Raw genomic sequence first — 13,605 nt, 5'->3', positions numbered from 1 at the left:
TACTTGTGCAATTGTAGCACTTTTAATTGATACTGCTAGAAGTTGTAGTGAAGCACTGAAAATGCCATGTCTTCTTCGTATATCAATATCCAAAGAAAAAGTAGGAGAGGATTTCTGTAATAATTTAAGAGAATTATACGCTATTGAATAAAATACTGTTTTAGTGTTTTCTGGCCTGTCCCAAATTAATTTCAATGAGGAAAAAAAGTGTTCTGCATGTCATGACTGATCATGTCTAAATCGTAAACCATTGAGTATGTAATAGAGGTAGACTAGCAGTACTTAACTATGTTAATAGAAATAAAATCCCTTGCCAACAAACAATAATAATTGTGGATGAAAGGAAAATATTCCATTTATTTGTCAGGTTTTCTCTGTTAGGGAACAATTAAAAGATAAATTTGATATACAGCACAGGCTTTATTTACAATATATATAACGGAATCAACATGAAATAAATACAGGGAATGAAGAATACAATAACATGAAACCTTATGCTACATCAATAGATCACCTAAATTTTAAAATAATATAAAGTAAAAAGAAGACAAATATTGAGAACAGAAACAAGTAAAAGATATAATAGTTGTGGTTTCCCTTGCCAAGTTTTAGTACTCTGCCCATAGTTTTGCCCAGAAAACCAGAACTCCTGTCGACATCATCGTCAAGTCCTCGCAGGATGTTATCTTGATATCGCACTTCATCGCCAATTTGTATAGACATATGCTTCAGGGTGTTAATCTTTCCACTAAGTTCTTCGGCCATTCGCTCGTTATCGTTCTCCAATGCATCTTCTGTTGCAACCCTTGGTATTGGTTGGTAAGCGTACCCATCTCGGGATCGACGCATATTGCTACGACCCGCCGTTTTGAAGTATTTGTAAATTTATTAATGACCGGAATCTAGTCACTATTTGATGATGACCAGCTAAGATCTGTAACTACTCAAAATTCTAACACTAGATTTCGAAACAATACCTAAATATGAAATAAGTAAATCTTTATTCCTTATTGGTCAGTCGAAAGACCCATAACATATATTATAAGATTCAGAATAATCCATTGAAATGTGGAAAAATTAAATCAAAACAAGCAGATGATGACGTGACGTAAAATAAATTTATTCATAGAATCTTGACAGATGTCATGACATTTCATTGAAGTGCCACTGCCAGTAACATCACTTTAAAAACCTTGCGGAAAGGCAGAAACCCAAAGCCCATACAGCCATTGTCTGTGGTGATTCATATTTAATATTTTAGTAAATCTTCTTCACGGTAAAGTAAATAATAAGCGAGTAAGAAGCTGTGGGTGCTTTACTTCGCCCTTACTAGGGACAACATTAAAATTGGCTACAATAAAAAAAAAGAAAAGGACCACTTCACCCTCTCACTCCACAGCGACTAATGGATGGGCTTATAAACATGGGATTCGTTCTTTTAGCCGATGGGCTAGCTATCGTCACTTATTTTAATCTCGATTCTTTCATTGGGCCAAACGGCTGAACGTGGCCATCAGTCTTTTCAAGACTTTTGGCTCTGCCTACCCAGCAGCGGATGTAGACGTGATAATATGTATGCAACATCAAATTCACTTTATAATTTGTGGCGAAATCTATACGCTACAAGTCACAAAAGTAAAATCACGCGACGCTATCAGTAAGAAACAGCAAAAAACCTAATTCGCGCAAGCAAAGATTTCACGGATTGGAGCATATATACAACGTCCGACGCAACATCGTCGGAGCCGCGGTTGCCCAGGCATCACACCTAGCCTGGCGGAAGATCTTCCCTTTGGTCTAGCTGAATCATCGAGATTTTTTAACCCACGAGATTTTATACACACATACGCATACACCCGAAAAGTTACGATACGAACTTCTAACATAATTATACTTGTGCGTAGAATAGGTAAAAATTAAATAAGCCTCAAATCTGGAACTGCTTTTATTAAAATACGATAATATTTACATAGCTGTTGGTGATGTGTACTTACAGTTTGACCATACAATGCAAAATAAAATTTTACAGAAGTAAAATATATTATTATTTTATTTTCTGGAAGCCCTTACCACTTGCAAACAAGATTAAAATTACCCGATTAAAGTAGATTAATAAAATATCTAAAAAATTATAAAAGCTTACACTTCTGTATGAAACTCCATGGCAAGTATCTTGTTAGAACATGCTACATACAATATTTGGAAAGTAATAAATTACGTCCTTGCGATGGATTGCATTAGTTCCAAAGCATGAGACTTGTGTTCCGGGATACCTTCTAATTTAACGATACCTATAGTACTATTTATTATACTGTGACGATATTAGATATTTGAAAATAAAAAATATTTTCTTCATTTTCTGCGGGGCTAGTATGGCACGCGTTGACGTCGTATTTTTATACCGCGAGATGAATTACCGCTGTATCGTTCACATCATATTCAGAAGCGAAATAGCTTGGTACGGTACGCGTACCAAAGTTTATCGCGCGATAAACTTTGGTACGCGTACCATGCTAGTCCCGCTGGGCGGGATTCGAACTCGGACATACGTCACAGGCTCGCTACCGCTACGCCAAAGAGGCCGTTATTACATTATTTTAGGAATGTTTATTTTTCAGATAAATATGCTTTTGAGAATTCATTCAGAACCCAAACAAACCTCATATTATTGTGATTAAACATACATTTTTATTACAACACAGCCTGCTAAATAATATGTTAAGGGCATAATACATTCTTGACGATTTATAATTTACTTAAACAGGTTGAAGAACCTTATTTCTGAAACTGGATCAATTTTTAACATATTTATATGATACTTTAAAATAATTTTATAACAATACATATACGCATAAACAGTGACCCCGTCTAATCCCCTATCAGTAATTCCCACTGATTCTTCTCGTGAGAAAGGACTTCAGAATAGCATTTTTACAAAACCAAGAAAAATTATAAACAATAAGGGTCCACTTACACTTTTCGTCTTACTCTTTTCGCCATTCAACAAGAAGTTAGTAGCATTCACAGCGTCGCACGTACCCTTGTATGGTTAGTATTTAAGTAGTAGTAGGCGCAACAAAAAAGGTTGTTGGTATATGATGTTTTTTGGATCGCAGACATACTTTGCGTCAATGGCTCATGCTCAAAATGTCTGTTTCGCAGAATGTATTTTTCGCAAAATGTCTCTTACGCAAAATGACGCTCCAGAAACATCATTGCCTATTGTTATTTTATTTTAACAGCATTATTATTTATGTTAATAAAATTTAATTATAGTGTTCTAAATAATGGCTAGCTAATACTAGGTACCTACTATAATAATAAATGAATTATATAAAATTTTATTCCAAGTCCCTGGCGCATATTTTGCGTAAGACTCATTTTGCGACCAGGGGACATTTTTCGAAATAGATATTTTTTGTTTCTATCATTAAGCCGATCAGCTGAACGTGGCCTGTCAGTCTTTCATGACAGCTAGTTATATCTAACCCGCAAGGGATATAGACGTGATTATATGAATGAATGTTTTTAGCATGAGCCGCGTCTAGATGTCGAACGACGTATTTACAAGGCGCGAAGTGTGTGGAACCTCGAATATACATTACTAAATACACATCATTTACATATAATATGCTACTAAAATACAGAATACTAACCGATAACTCAGTCAATTAGTAAAATTAAGATACAATCATACTCAAGTCTTAGTGATGAGACACAAACAATACATTCAAGACTGTACATAGTGGTGGCATGGGACTTCTGATTATTTGGTTAATTAGCGTGTCTCAACTAATAAATAACAATAAAATGACCGCCCTTATGGTTTGAAAGTATCGTGTAATAAAAAGTGATAGAAAAAGAAAACACAGAGGAGAACCACAAGTACAAAATATTTTAGCCATATACAGCACAAAGTTTTCTTAGCCTCCATCATTTTATTCATATAAATAAATCATACAACTATCACAAATGCAGAAATTGTATACAAGGCTCAACATTACAAACGCACACACATCTAATCAATAGTTTTATATACAGTTAAACACTTCCATAACTGGCTATCTACATTTCTACATAACTGTAAGCATTTCCATAAACTTTTTAGCAAGTCAGCTCTATATTCAATTATTTACATTATCAGGCCTTTATTTAGTGTCCCCTTCAGAGGTATGATCCATTAAATTATTAACAGGATTTGACCAAAGAAGCTTTGGCTTCTTCTCCATACATCAGTATAAGTCTGATAGACATACACTTTTCTAAATTTAAATTACATTCCCTACTTGCCAATTTCCACGATTGATAGAGATTCTTCTACCTCTTCTTCTACCTCGTAACAATTTGAACTCATACATATCACCAGGAATTGGGCTCATCTTATACAACTATACTAAAGTCTTACATCAATAAATTCATAATCGGACTATTCAACAAATAGTTTGTTACGCGGCATAAAACGTTTTTATGTTTGCCATACGCGAAACGATAGATATTCATGTGCGAATTTTTACTTGTACCTACGTATAACATAATGACATAACTTTGCGTTAACCTTTTCTTTATAGTAAAAATCTGAGCAATTAATAGCCACACAGAAAAGTATAAAACCTTCGTATCGCACGTACATATCGCGTTTATAAACTTATATATTTACCGAATTGTATATCGAAACGCGTATGGCTACTATAACTATTAACGTTTCGTTTTTCGTCGTTTGGTCGCGGTTGCTTTATTTGCGTCCGCACCGGGCGGCTGTCAAATGTGGACTGGCACGTGGAGTAGTAACGCGTCACGCCTCGGGAACTCTAGGGAGCACATCTCGCACTTGTACGGTCCGTCGGGATCGCTGTGGGGGGAGGGGGTTCGTTCTCTTTTCACGTGGTAGTCCGCCACGTTCGGTGGTTCTGTTTTAGGTGTTATTTTTTGTTCGGGTGAGCGGGAGTAGGAGGGGGAACGAGTTGGGGATCGCGTGGGGGAGCGGCGGCGGAGTGGTTGCGTGCGGATCGCTCGCAGATCGTCTGCCGGGTGCCGCGGCGGTCGACGTGATCGGACCTGCTGGGGAAATAAGTATCATATTACCTTTCCACTTACCATTAAGTCTCCACTCAAAGATTTGATGTGTACCTTATAATCCTCCAAGCAAATATGTCACATACATTTAAATTGGTGTATAAATGGAAACATAGTAGTACAAAAAAATACGGTCGAATTGAGAACCTCGTTCTTTTTTGGAGTCAGTTAAAAATATGTAATAATCGGGAATTACATATTACAATGAAAGTATAAGTAATCTAGAACACCAACTCAAAACAAAAAAGGTCATTATTATAAGAATAACCGTTTTTTTTGTTTGTCCTTCCATATGAATGTTTTAAAAAAAGGGAAATTTATGTAACAATATAAAGATTCTATGTTGGTTATACTTTCATGCAAATTACACAAACTAACCGACGTGGACAAAGTGTTTTTGTCCACGTCGGTTATCAATGCAAATTCAGTACTAAATATACTTACAGGTCGCACTTGCTTAGTCCTCGGCCTGGTAGTTTCCTCCGTGTGTATCATTTTAGGCCTCGGCGGGGGCGCGCGGGGGCGGCGGCGGCGTCGCGGCGGGGACGCGGCGGGCGAGCCGGCGGGGGACGCGGCGGGGGAGCGCGCGGGGGAGCCGGCGGGGGAGCGGGCGGGGGACGCGGCCGGGGACGACACGGGCGTGGGGGACCGCGACCGCGACCACCGCTCCGCCTTCACTTTCCGCCGCCGCTTGTATTTGCGAGGACCGGCCTGCGAATTATATGTACCGATGAATGTATGGTTCATGAAAGCGATGATAAGTAAGAAGGGAAATTCCAACTTTTAATGTAATGTGATCATGTCTTAGGACCTTATCTTGTGTTCGAGTGAAAACTTTGATGAGACACATACACACTTAAAAATTTTTATTCGTGGACCCCAGACTCCTTTTTATCTGAGACGTAATTTAGATTTTCCTTATTTTTGATGATTTTCCTTTTTTATACTTTTTCTAAGGAAAAAGGGGGTATTCTAAGGAAAAAGAAATATACGAATGCCCTTACCTGCGGTTGTCTCTTGAGAGCGGTGTTGACGTCACAATGCTGTATCAAATGTTGTACTAGATCTGCACTCGTCAGTAGTGTCTGTTCGCACACTACGCACGAATACGTTGGACAACCTGTAATTAAAATAAATATAGTTTTCGTACCGTGTCGTCATATAATTAGCAGGTCAATGCATTGTGGTCGTATGTTTTATCACCGTTAACTACTTTAAACTATTTATTGAGATGTCTTTATTATGACGAATTATTTATTGGGTTTTTTTCATAATAACTGAATCAATCAGATGCTGTGTCGTAGGAATATGCAGTTGCGCAACTCGGCTAAAAATGTGTCGTCATGTCGAATGGTGACACAATCAATCTATTACCGCGCTCGGACAGCATGCCTTTGTAGGCTTGGCGGGTAAAGTACTGTGTGTTTTTTCTTATTAAATATTTGATTTGGAAAATTACAATAATGCAGCAACTATATTTGACATTTTCAGTGCATCTATCAACTCTTAAGAATAATGCTTTCGTATAGTGATTGTTAATTTCTTGACTTTCTCAAATAAAAAAAAAAAACATGAATTGGATTTGGCATGTCTTCCATTTCACCTAATGGTAAGTGACGATAAAGACAAAGTTGTAACATGCCTATCGCAGAGATACCCATTTATTCTAGTTAGGTGTGTGTGTGTGTGTGTGTGCGTGTGTGTGTGTGCGTGTGTGCGCGTGCGCCTCACCGTTGCGGCGGTCGGGCGCGGAGTGGTGCGAGCGCACGTGCTCGCGCAGCACCACGCGCTGGTTGAAGGCGCGCGGGCACACCGCGCACGCGTACGGCTTCTCCCCTGCAACGACCACGCGAACATTACAACTTTACAATGAGTTGGCTTTCCCAAACGGTACAAATAAAGGTTGCAACGGAATGGATACATTCGAAAACTTCCTTCTAATGCCGGGTACATTTCGGGTCAACCGCCGAAGTAGGCGTTCAACAAACCGACCAAAAAGATATGTAGTTTCATAATCTAGTAAAAATGCCTTATCAACGCACTGAAGCCCTCCGTGCCAACGAAAGGTAATGAACATTGGCTCGATTATAGGTGTTGGAGATCACTTAACCGTCCAATCACGGCCAACAAAGGCTAGTGCAGTATGGACCCTGGGAAAAGCTTAATTAGGTGAGTCGCTAGGTCGCTTTGAACAACATGTTTATATCATTAAAAAGAATTGAGTTACCAGTGTGTATGCGTTCGTGCTTCCGCAGCGTGCCGCCGTCCGCGAAGGCTTTCCAGCAGAAGCGGCACGCGTACGGCCGCTCGCCCGTGTGTATCCGGACATGAATCTGTTGAGAACTTCGGGATCCAAACACTTTGCCTACGAAAACAACGTTCATTATGTTATTTTACTGAAAGGGTATAGTAATATTTGGAAGACTGAACAAATTTAAAATATTGCATGATTTCAAAGCAAAAACTCACCGCATTCCTTGCACGGAAACTGCCGCGAGCTGCTTGACGACACGCTGTTATTTCGTCCTCGAGACACCTTTTTCAATCTGTAAGAAAATTTGCCATGTTAGATTATAATTTAGGAAATTAGGTTTATGTTTGAAAACAACTTGTTACTAATTATTTATATTTCTGTCTAGGCCGGTATTTAAACCACTGTATGTTTTGTATAATCCTTTGAGTTCTAGATAACTTATCGCCTAACGATATACATGGTGTAATGGAAAGAGGACAAGTAACATACCGCACTATGAGGAATCAAAAGGAGGAGGTTTTGTCGGTTTTCACCCCATCCTCCGTGGGAAAAGATTTTCTATCTCATGGACTGATTTAATCCTGTGTTGACTGTGTGACTTATTGATACCCCCTTTCCGTTACAAGATCTTAATTATGCCTCATGTAACCACGCTTTCGTTGAGGTATATTGGTGAGCCCCTTTACTCGTGGTAATAGGCTGACCTCATATTGCTCACGAGTGACGAGACAATCTCCCCGCACGTCGCCGTGTGCTCGTGTGACCGCGCCGTGTGTCCCTGTAACACCGCCGGAGGACGACAGTACCTGGCGGAGGGCGGGGCGCGCGGGCGGGACGTGTGCAGCTCGGCGTGCGCGAGCAGCTGGAGCGCGTCGGAGCACGTCTCCCCGCACACGTCGCACGTGTGCTCGCCCCACGTGCTGCTCGTGCTGTCGTGCCGCTTGTAACTGGAACGAACACACATTTCAAATTAGTAATTGTTTCCATCTACAACCTCTGATAAAGACCAAAAGTCTCAAAAAACTACACACACTTTCAGTACCTACTCCTACATAACCTAGAACCAACTCTCTTAACTAATTGTTACCTATGAGCAGCAGCCACGTGTCTCCTCAGAAGGTCTGCCCTCTGGAAGGCGACTCCGCAGTGCTGACAGAACAGCGAAGGTCCTCGCACGTTCTCTATCACCGGTCGCTCTCCAGAGCTCTGCTGTTCCACGGGAGACAGCTGGTAATCCATGTCGTCATCTGAAGGTGAAAAAACAATGAGATAATAGTGAATGTGCCGTCGGGTGGGCGGGCATAGAGCGGCGAAAAGTAGGGCAGTGACAGTGCGCTCGTCAGTGAAACAGGAGGTCTTCGGGTTCAAATCCCGGCTAGGGAATGATGAGAAACGAACTTTCTCTAATTGGAATGGATCTTGGATGTTTATTTTAAAGTAAAAAAAAAAAACGTTTCAGTAATTTAGTCGACGTCAACCAAAGTTGTGAAACCAAAAGATATGAAAATTATAAAGTGATGTTTGATGTAAAAATTTTGCAGCAAAGCAACTATGGGTGCAGTTTCCGCGCGACCAGCGCATCTCGGCGCGTTCTATGTGCCAGCGGGCTGTATAGAGTCACCTGAGTCGGAGTCCCCGTAGGCGGGGGCGGGCTGCGAGCGCGGCGGCAGGTGCGGGTGCCGCAGCGCCGCGTGCGACGCGAGCCCGTCGCGCGACCAGCACAGCTCGCCGCATTCGCCGCACTCTATGGGGGAGTCACCGCCGTGGATCTGGAAAACGTTAAAGTTTACTAAGCAGATCCATAGAGATTTTTTTTTCACAAACTAACGTACTTCACTTAAGACATATTCGTATAACCCCATAAAACGAGTAACCATGCTCGACAGTTGCCGGTTGGTATGGATGCAACTCGCTCGGCCAGAGCAATCGCGTGATACCGCGAACGATGATGCTTGCTAATAATATTAACAACACATTTCTTCCTCGTGTATATAAACAGAATAATGAACGAGCACTGTTCCCTTACCCGCGAATGCGACTGCAGCGCCTTCTCCCTCGCGAATCCAACACCGCAATGTCCACAGACGAAAGGCCGCGAAGGGTCGGCGGGTGGCGGGGGCGTGGGCGGCGTGGGGGGCGAGGCGGGCGCGGGGGGCGGCGGCGGGGACGCGGCCGCGGGTCGGGCGCCGGAGCGACGCCGCGACCACTGCTGCGTCCGAGCCGACGTCATATTCTCCCACACACCGTTCTGCGAGACATAAACGTGACATCATTTTCTTTTTATGATTCCTTTTATGAACTTTGCTTCCTGATTGTAATATACATTAAAAAAATTACCGTGGACGCGAACCAGAATTATGAAAATTTAATGAATACTAATTTATTAATGACATACCTCAACTGGTTCTGGATTCTTTTTCCGCCGTCCCCTTTTTTTCTTTGGTTTAATAACTCTCTCTTCCTCTAACAATTGTTCTGAAAGGAAACAAAATATATTAATTTTACAGTTAGTTGACGCGATAAAATGTCTATGACATGTAGTTCGTCAGGGCTGCCTTCAGAGTTTTGTGAGCCAGAGTTTTGTGTGCGTTCTACTAACTTAACAATTCATATATCACTCACCATAATCAACAGGATCGTGGGAATCAGGAACGAAGGCGTGCACCTTCAGATGGTTCATGAGATCGCACTTGCGCACGTACCGCACTCCGCAAAGATTGCACGCGTGCGGCCGATCGTTCTGATGGGCCACCATGTGGTTCATGAGGGCCGCCTTCTTGCGGAACCTTCTCGAACAGAAATCGCAAGGCCAGGGTCGCATTGCTGTGTACTCGTCCTAAAAAAATATGGTCGAATTGAGAAAATTCTCCGTTATTGAACTTGGTTCAAAAGAAATAGATTTTGATTTATGATATTTGGAGCCGGTAGCAATTGTGGTGCGTAGAATTCCGCATAATATAAGACATAATACAAGAATGTGACATTACGACAACATAATTGAGAATGGCATTTCTTTATTTTTCTAATTTCTATGGTATGATGAAAACAACTCCTGCTCGCCCTGAGAGGCAAAGCTCATACTACATACATATTTATACTGAATGGCTCCACACCCTTTCTATATTGATCAGCTGTGGTTAGAATGTGTGTTAGGAGAGTGTGGAGGGAAAGGTCGGGGTGGGAAGACCTAGACGAACATATCTTGATCGAATTAAGGACGTCCTGGTAAAGGGTCAGGTCAAAAGTACCCGAAACCGCCGAGCTTGTATGAAGAGAGTTATGAATGTGGATGAAGCGAAGGAAGTATGCAGAGATCTTGGCAAGTGGAAAGAGGTAGTCTTTGCCAACCCCTCCGGGAAAGAGGCATGATTTTATGTATGTATGTTTGTGGTTAGATTAGGAGCCCAAGTGATAAGCAGCTAGGAAAATCGTTAAACTTGTCAAACTAATGTTGTGTCTATTAAGAATTTGGGATACCAATTAATTTACCTGATCAGTTGGTAGAGGAACATCATCAATGTTATTTTCTTCATTTGCATTAGAAACAGGATTGACCAAATGCTCCAATGGGACTTCCACTCTGAAAATATACAAACTATTAATATAGTAGCAGAGCTTGAGAGCAACTCAAGCACATCTAATAATTATATTGGCACATCATATATAAACCATATGTAAGGATTCTATGCTGATAACAACATTTCATAGAAAAAAGTATGTTGCCACCATCAGAGAAATAAACACAAAATGAGTATAATGAGAACAAAATGAGTGTTTTAAAGGATAGCAGAAAAAATATGTTCTGTAGTTTCACCTTTCCTGCCCTCCAGATATGACCCAGTCGTCAGTTACAACCTCTTCTGTGACACACTCGACACTGGGATCAATTTCAGCGGCCTCCGTGTAGTTTACTATGTCCTGGGATAAGTACATAAGATTCTCTGCTGCCATTTGATCTGTGTGCTCAATCATTTCCTCTGATGTCTGAAAGAAATGCTGCATGTAATGATATGAGATCATGGATAATTTGATTAGTAACTAAAGGATAAATTAATCCTCTTTAAGTTGAGGGTAAATCTGCATTTTCAGCCTTATGTAGTATGTATGAGTAGTTATTGAATTCTTAAGTTCTAAATCTAAAAGGCCTTGTTGAAAAAAAACTGCTTGTAGTGTCTATGCATATATTTAACATTGAATATACTATGTGAGAAATGTCTGTGTATTAAATCTTTGATATTAATACATACCATTGTTGTATACTGAGTATCTGAGATATCACCGAGAATTACTTGCTCAGTTTCAACTACCGCTTCTTCCTGAAAATTTACCAACGTTTTATTCGTTATTTTGTTAGACTTATTGAATGGTAATAGTCTGTGATATTTATTGATATCACTTTTGAATGCAATCAAAGAGTAATTTTATCAAAAATCAAAGGAAGAGCAGTCATTTACTAGGGCAACGATTCCATCTTTTTATTGAATATTCAGATATAGTAATATCAAGGTACAAGGTTCTTTTAATTTTGAAAACATCAACTTTATATTTTGTCTAACAATATTTTTAAAGTCTATTTTGAAATTTGCATGTGGTTTTCAATGCATAAAGAGAACAGAAGAATAAAATCTTTAAAAAAATATGAGTTGATTTTATAGTTACCTTCACCACTTCATCCTCCCAGTGGAGGGAAAATTCTCCATCCATGTTTCACTATTTTATTATGTCTTCCATGCCTAAAAATATAATATAATCAATATTATTTGTCAAATATCATAAAGACATTTTCAATATTCTAGCTAAACATGGCCTTCCAGTCTTTAAAAATAATGAGCACTGTCTACCCGTAAACCTTGCTATGTCAATATGTTTTTCTTTTACTTAAGGACATCTTCGTGAGCTTCCATGATACAGCAAATATTATTTTTTTATTTACTAATAAAAGAACACAGAATACATTGAGAATGATAAACATAAGAAACTAAATTACATAGGTTCTGCTTATTTCAAAGTAAATCTCCTCCAGCAGACCCAAGTTAGGAGATATGATGGAAAGGGTGACAGGTGTGTACTCCACAAAAAAACTTTATTGCACAAATACAGCTACAGCTGAACATAGCCTTTAAATTTTTATGAGACTGGTGGCTCTCGGTGGTCTGTGGACAGAGCCACCAGTTTTTGCCCCTTACACTGTGGTGTAAGGGGCAAAAACTGCATAATTATATAATACATATAATCACGTCTATATCCCTTGCGGGGTAGACAGAGCCAACAGCCTTGTAAAGACTGATAGGCCATGTTCAGCTATTTGGTGTTAAGATAGAAATAAGTAAAATTAAGATAGAATAGAACTATATGAACGCATGTATTACAAATATGATTATAGACGACCAAATAATATCAGAATAATGTTTTTTTAGATTAATGACAAAATATTATATAGGCATTGCATACTTTTAAGAAATAAGTTTTGGTGCAAATATCTTCAAGTCTTGTTTATTTGATTTGTTATAAAATATTCTCCCACTAAAAACCTCATTTGATTGGGCCCAAAATAAGTAGAAATGATCCTGTCAGATTCTAGCCTTTCCCAATCAAAACATCAACATAACCTTATTACATCCAAAGAATAAACATCTTAGTTTAATTACTATTAGGTCAAGGGAATTACAATAAAAAGTGAAGATTTTGAAAAAAGATTATCCATTTCAGTTTTACATGGGAGGATTCAAATCAAAAATGGTGTCAGGACTTACAAAAAGGCTTAGGTTATCCCTGTCAAAAATAAAAGGTTAAGATAAACAAGAACTTTCAAAAAACCTTTATTTTCACACAAATGTGTGGCAATACCAGGGCAAATATGCAAATAAAATAAAGATTTTCAGTTTATCTGAATGTACTCATATAACTATACGTTTACATGACGCAATCGTAGAAAATGCGATAGTTCACTGAAGATGAAAACAAAAATATAACCAAAGTCGTTGTTAAAATATAATTGACACTAACCTAAAAATAATTAGCTTGGTTAGTTTTTATAGATTTTAACACTGCGAAATGTTCAAATAACTAGAAATAATTAACATTTGGATATCGGACAAATGGGTATCTTCCATTTTCTTCCAACCAAAAAAAATTTATACAGGTAGAGACAATGATCAGACACAGAGTCATAGACAACTCATGATACATAGTTATAGCTTCTTATTACAGGGTAGGTAAAATTACAATAAAAAATTAATGTTGGCGTAAGCCGCGTTTCGAAGTTGTCCTAACTTCTG

General features: G+C 39.3%; 2 protein-coding genes across 3 annotated transcripts; both read right to left on the bottom strand.

The window, feature by feature from the left end:
* Window positions 1-400: 400 nt before the first annotated feature.
* Window positions 401-1,127, bottom strand: LOC106132077 (BET1 homolog). Its single transcript, XM_013331393.2, has one exon. The coding sequence runs from the start codon at window positions 847-849 to the stop codon at window positions 511-513; it is 339 nt and encodes a 112-aa protein (XP_013186847.1). The 5' UTR covers window positions 850-1,127; the 3' UTR covers window positions 401-510.
* Window positions 1,128-1,932: 805 nt separating this feature from the next.
* On the bottom strand, window positions 1,933-13,494 carry LOC106132133 (zinc finger protein 497). Of its 2 annotated transcripts, none has more exons than XM_060947202.1 (17): window positions 13,334-13,494; window positions 11,987-12,060; window positions 11,575-11,643; window positions 11,142-11,311; window positions 10,817-10,907; window positions 9,950-10,163; window positions 9,723-9,802; window positions 9,354-9,575; window positions 8,949-9,096; window positions 8,415-8,574; window positions 8,134-8,274; window positions 7,543-7,619; window positions 7,301-7,438; window positions 6,805-6,909; window positions 6,078-6,193; window positions 5,518-5,784; window positions 1,933-5,058 (listed from the first exon to the last, which is right to left on the bottom strand). In XM_060947202.1, exons 2-17 carry the CDS (start codon window positions 12,029-12,031, stop codon window positions 4,759-4,761), a joined length of 2,343 nt encoding a protein of 780 aa, XP_060803185.1. In that variant the 5' UTR covers window positions 12,032-12,060; window positions 13,334-13,494; the 3' UTR covers window positions 1,933-4,758. The 2 variants fall into 2 exon arrangements, with proteins under 2 accessions (XP_060803185.1, XP_060803186.1); XM_060947203.1 differs by having other exon boundaries at window positions 1,933-5,055.
* Between the last annotated feature and the right edge of the window lie 111 nt (window positions 13,495-13,605).

Source organism: Amyelois transitella, chromosome 13 (assembly GCF_032362555.1).
Source record: "Amyelois transitella isolate CPQ chromosome 13, ilAmyTran1.1, whole genome shotgun sequence".
NCBI lineage: Eukaryota > Metazoa > Arthropoda > Insecta > Lepidoptera > Pyralidae > Amyelois > Amyelois transitella.
The sequence above is the reverse complement of the archived record's forward strand: the minus strand, read 5'-3'. Positions and strand labels throughout refer to the sequence as shown.

Bases quoted from the DNA above. Each gene is read 5' to 3' on its own strand.
- LOC106132077 (XM_013331393.2), bottom strand. From the start codon at position 849: ATGCGTCGATCCCGAGATGGGTACGCTTACCAACCAATACCAAGGGTT.
- LOC106132133 (XM_060947202.1), bottom strand. From the start codon at position 12,031: ATGGATGGAGAATTTTCCCTCCACTGGGAGGATGAAGTGGTGAAG. The intron at 11,644-11,986 runs GTAACTATAAAA...GTAAATTTTCAG, and splicing joins GGGAGGATGAAGTGGTGAAG to GAAGAAGCGGTAGTTGAAAC. The intron at 5,785-6,077 runs GTAAGGGCATTC...TATAATTCGCAG, and splicing joins CTCTCAAGAGACAACCGCAG to GCCGGTCCTCGCAAATACAA.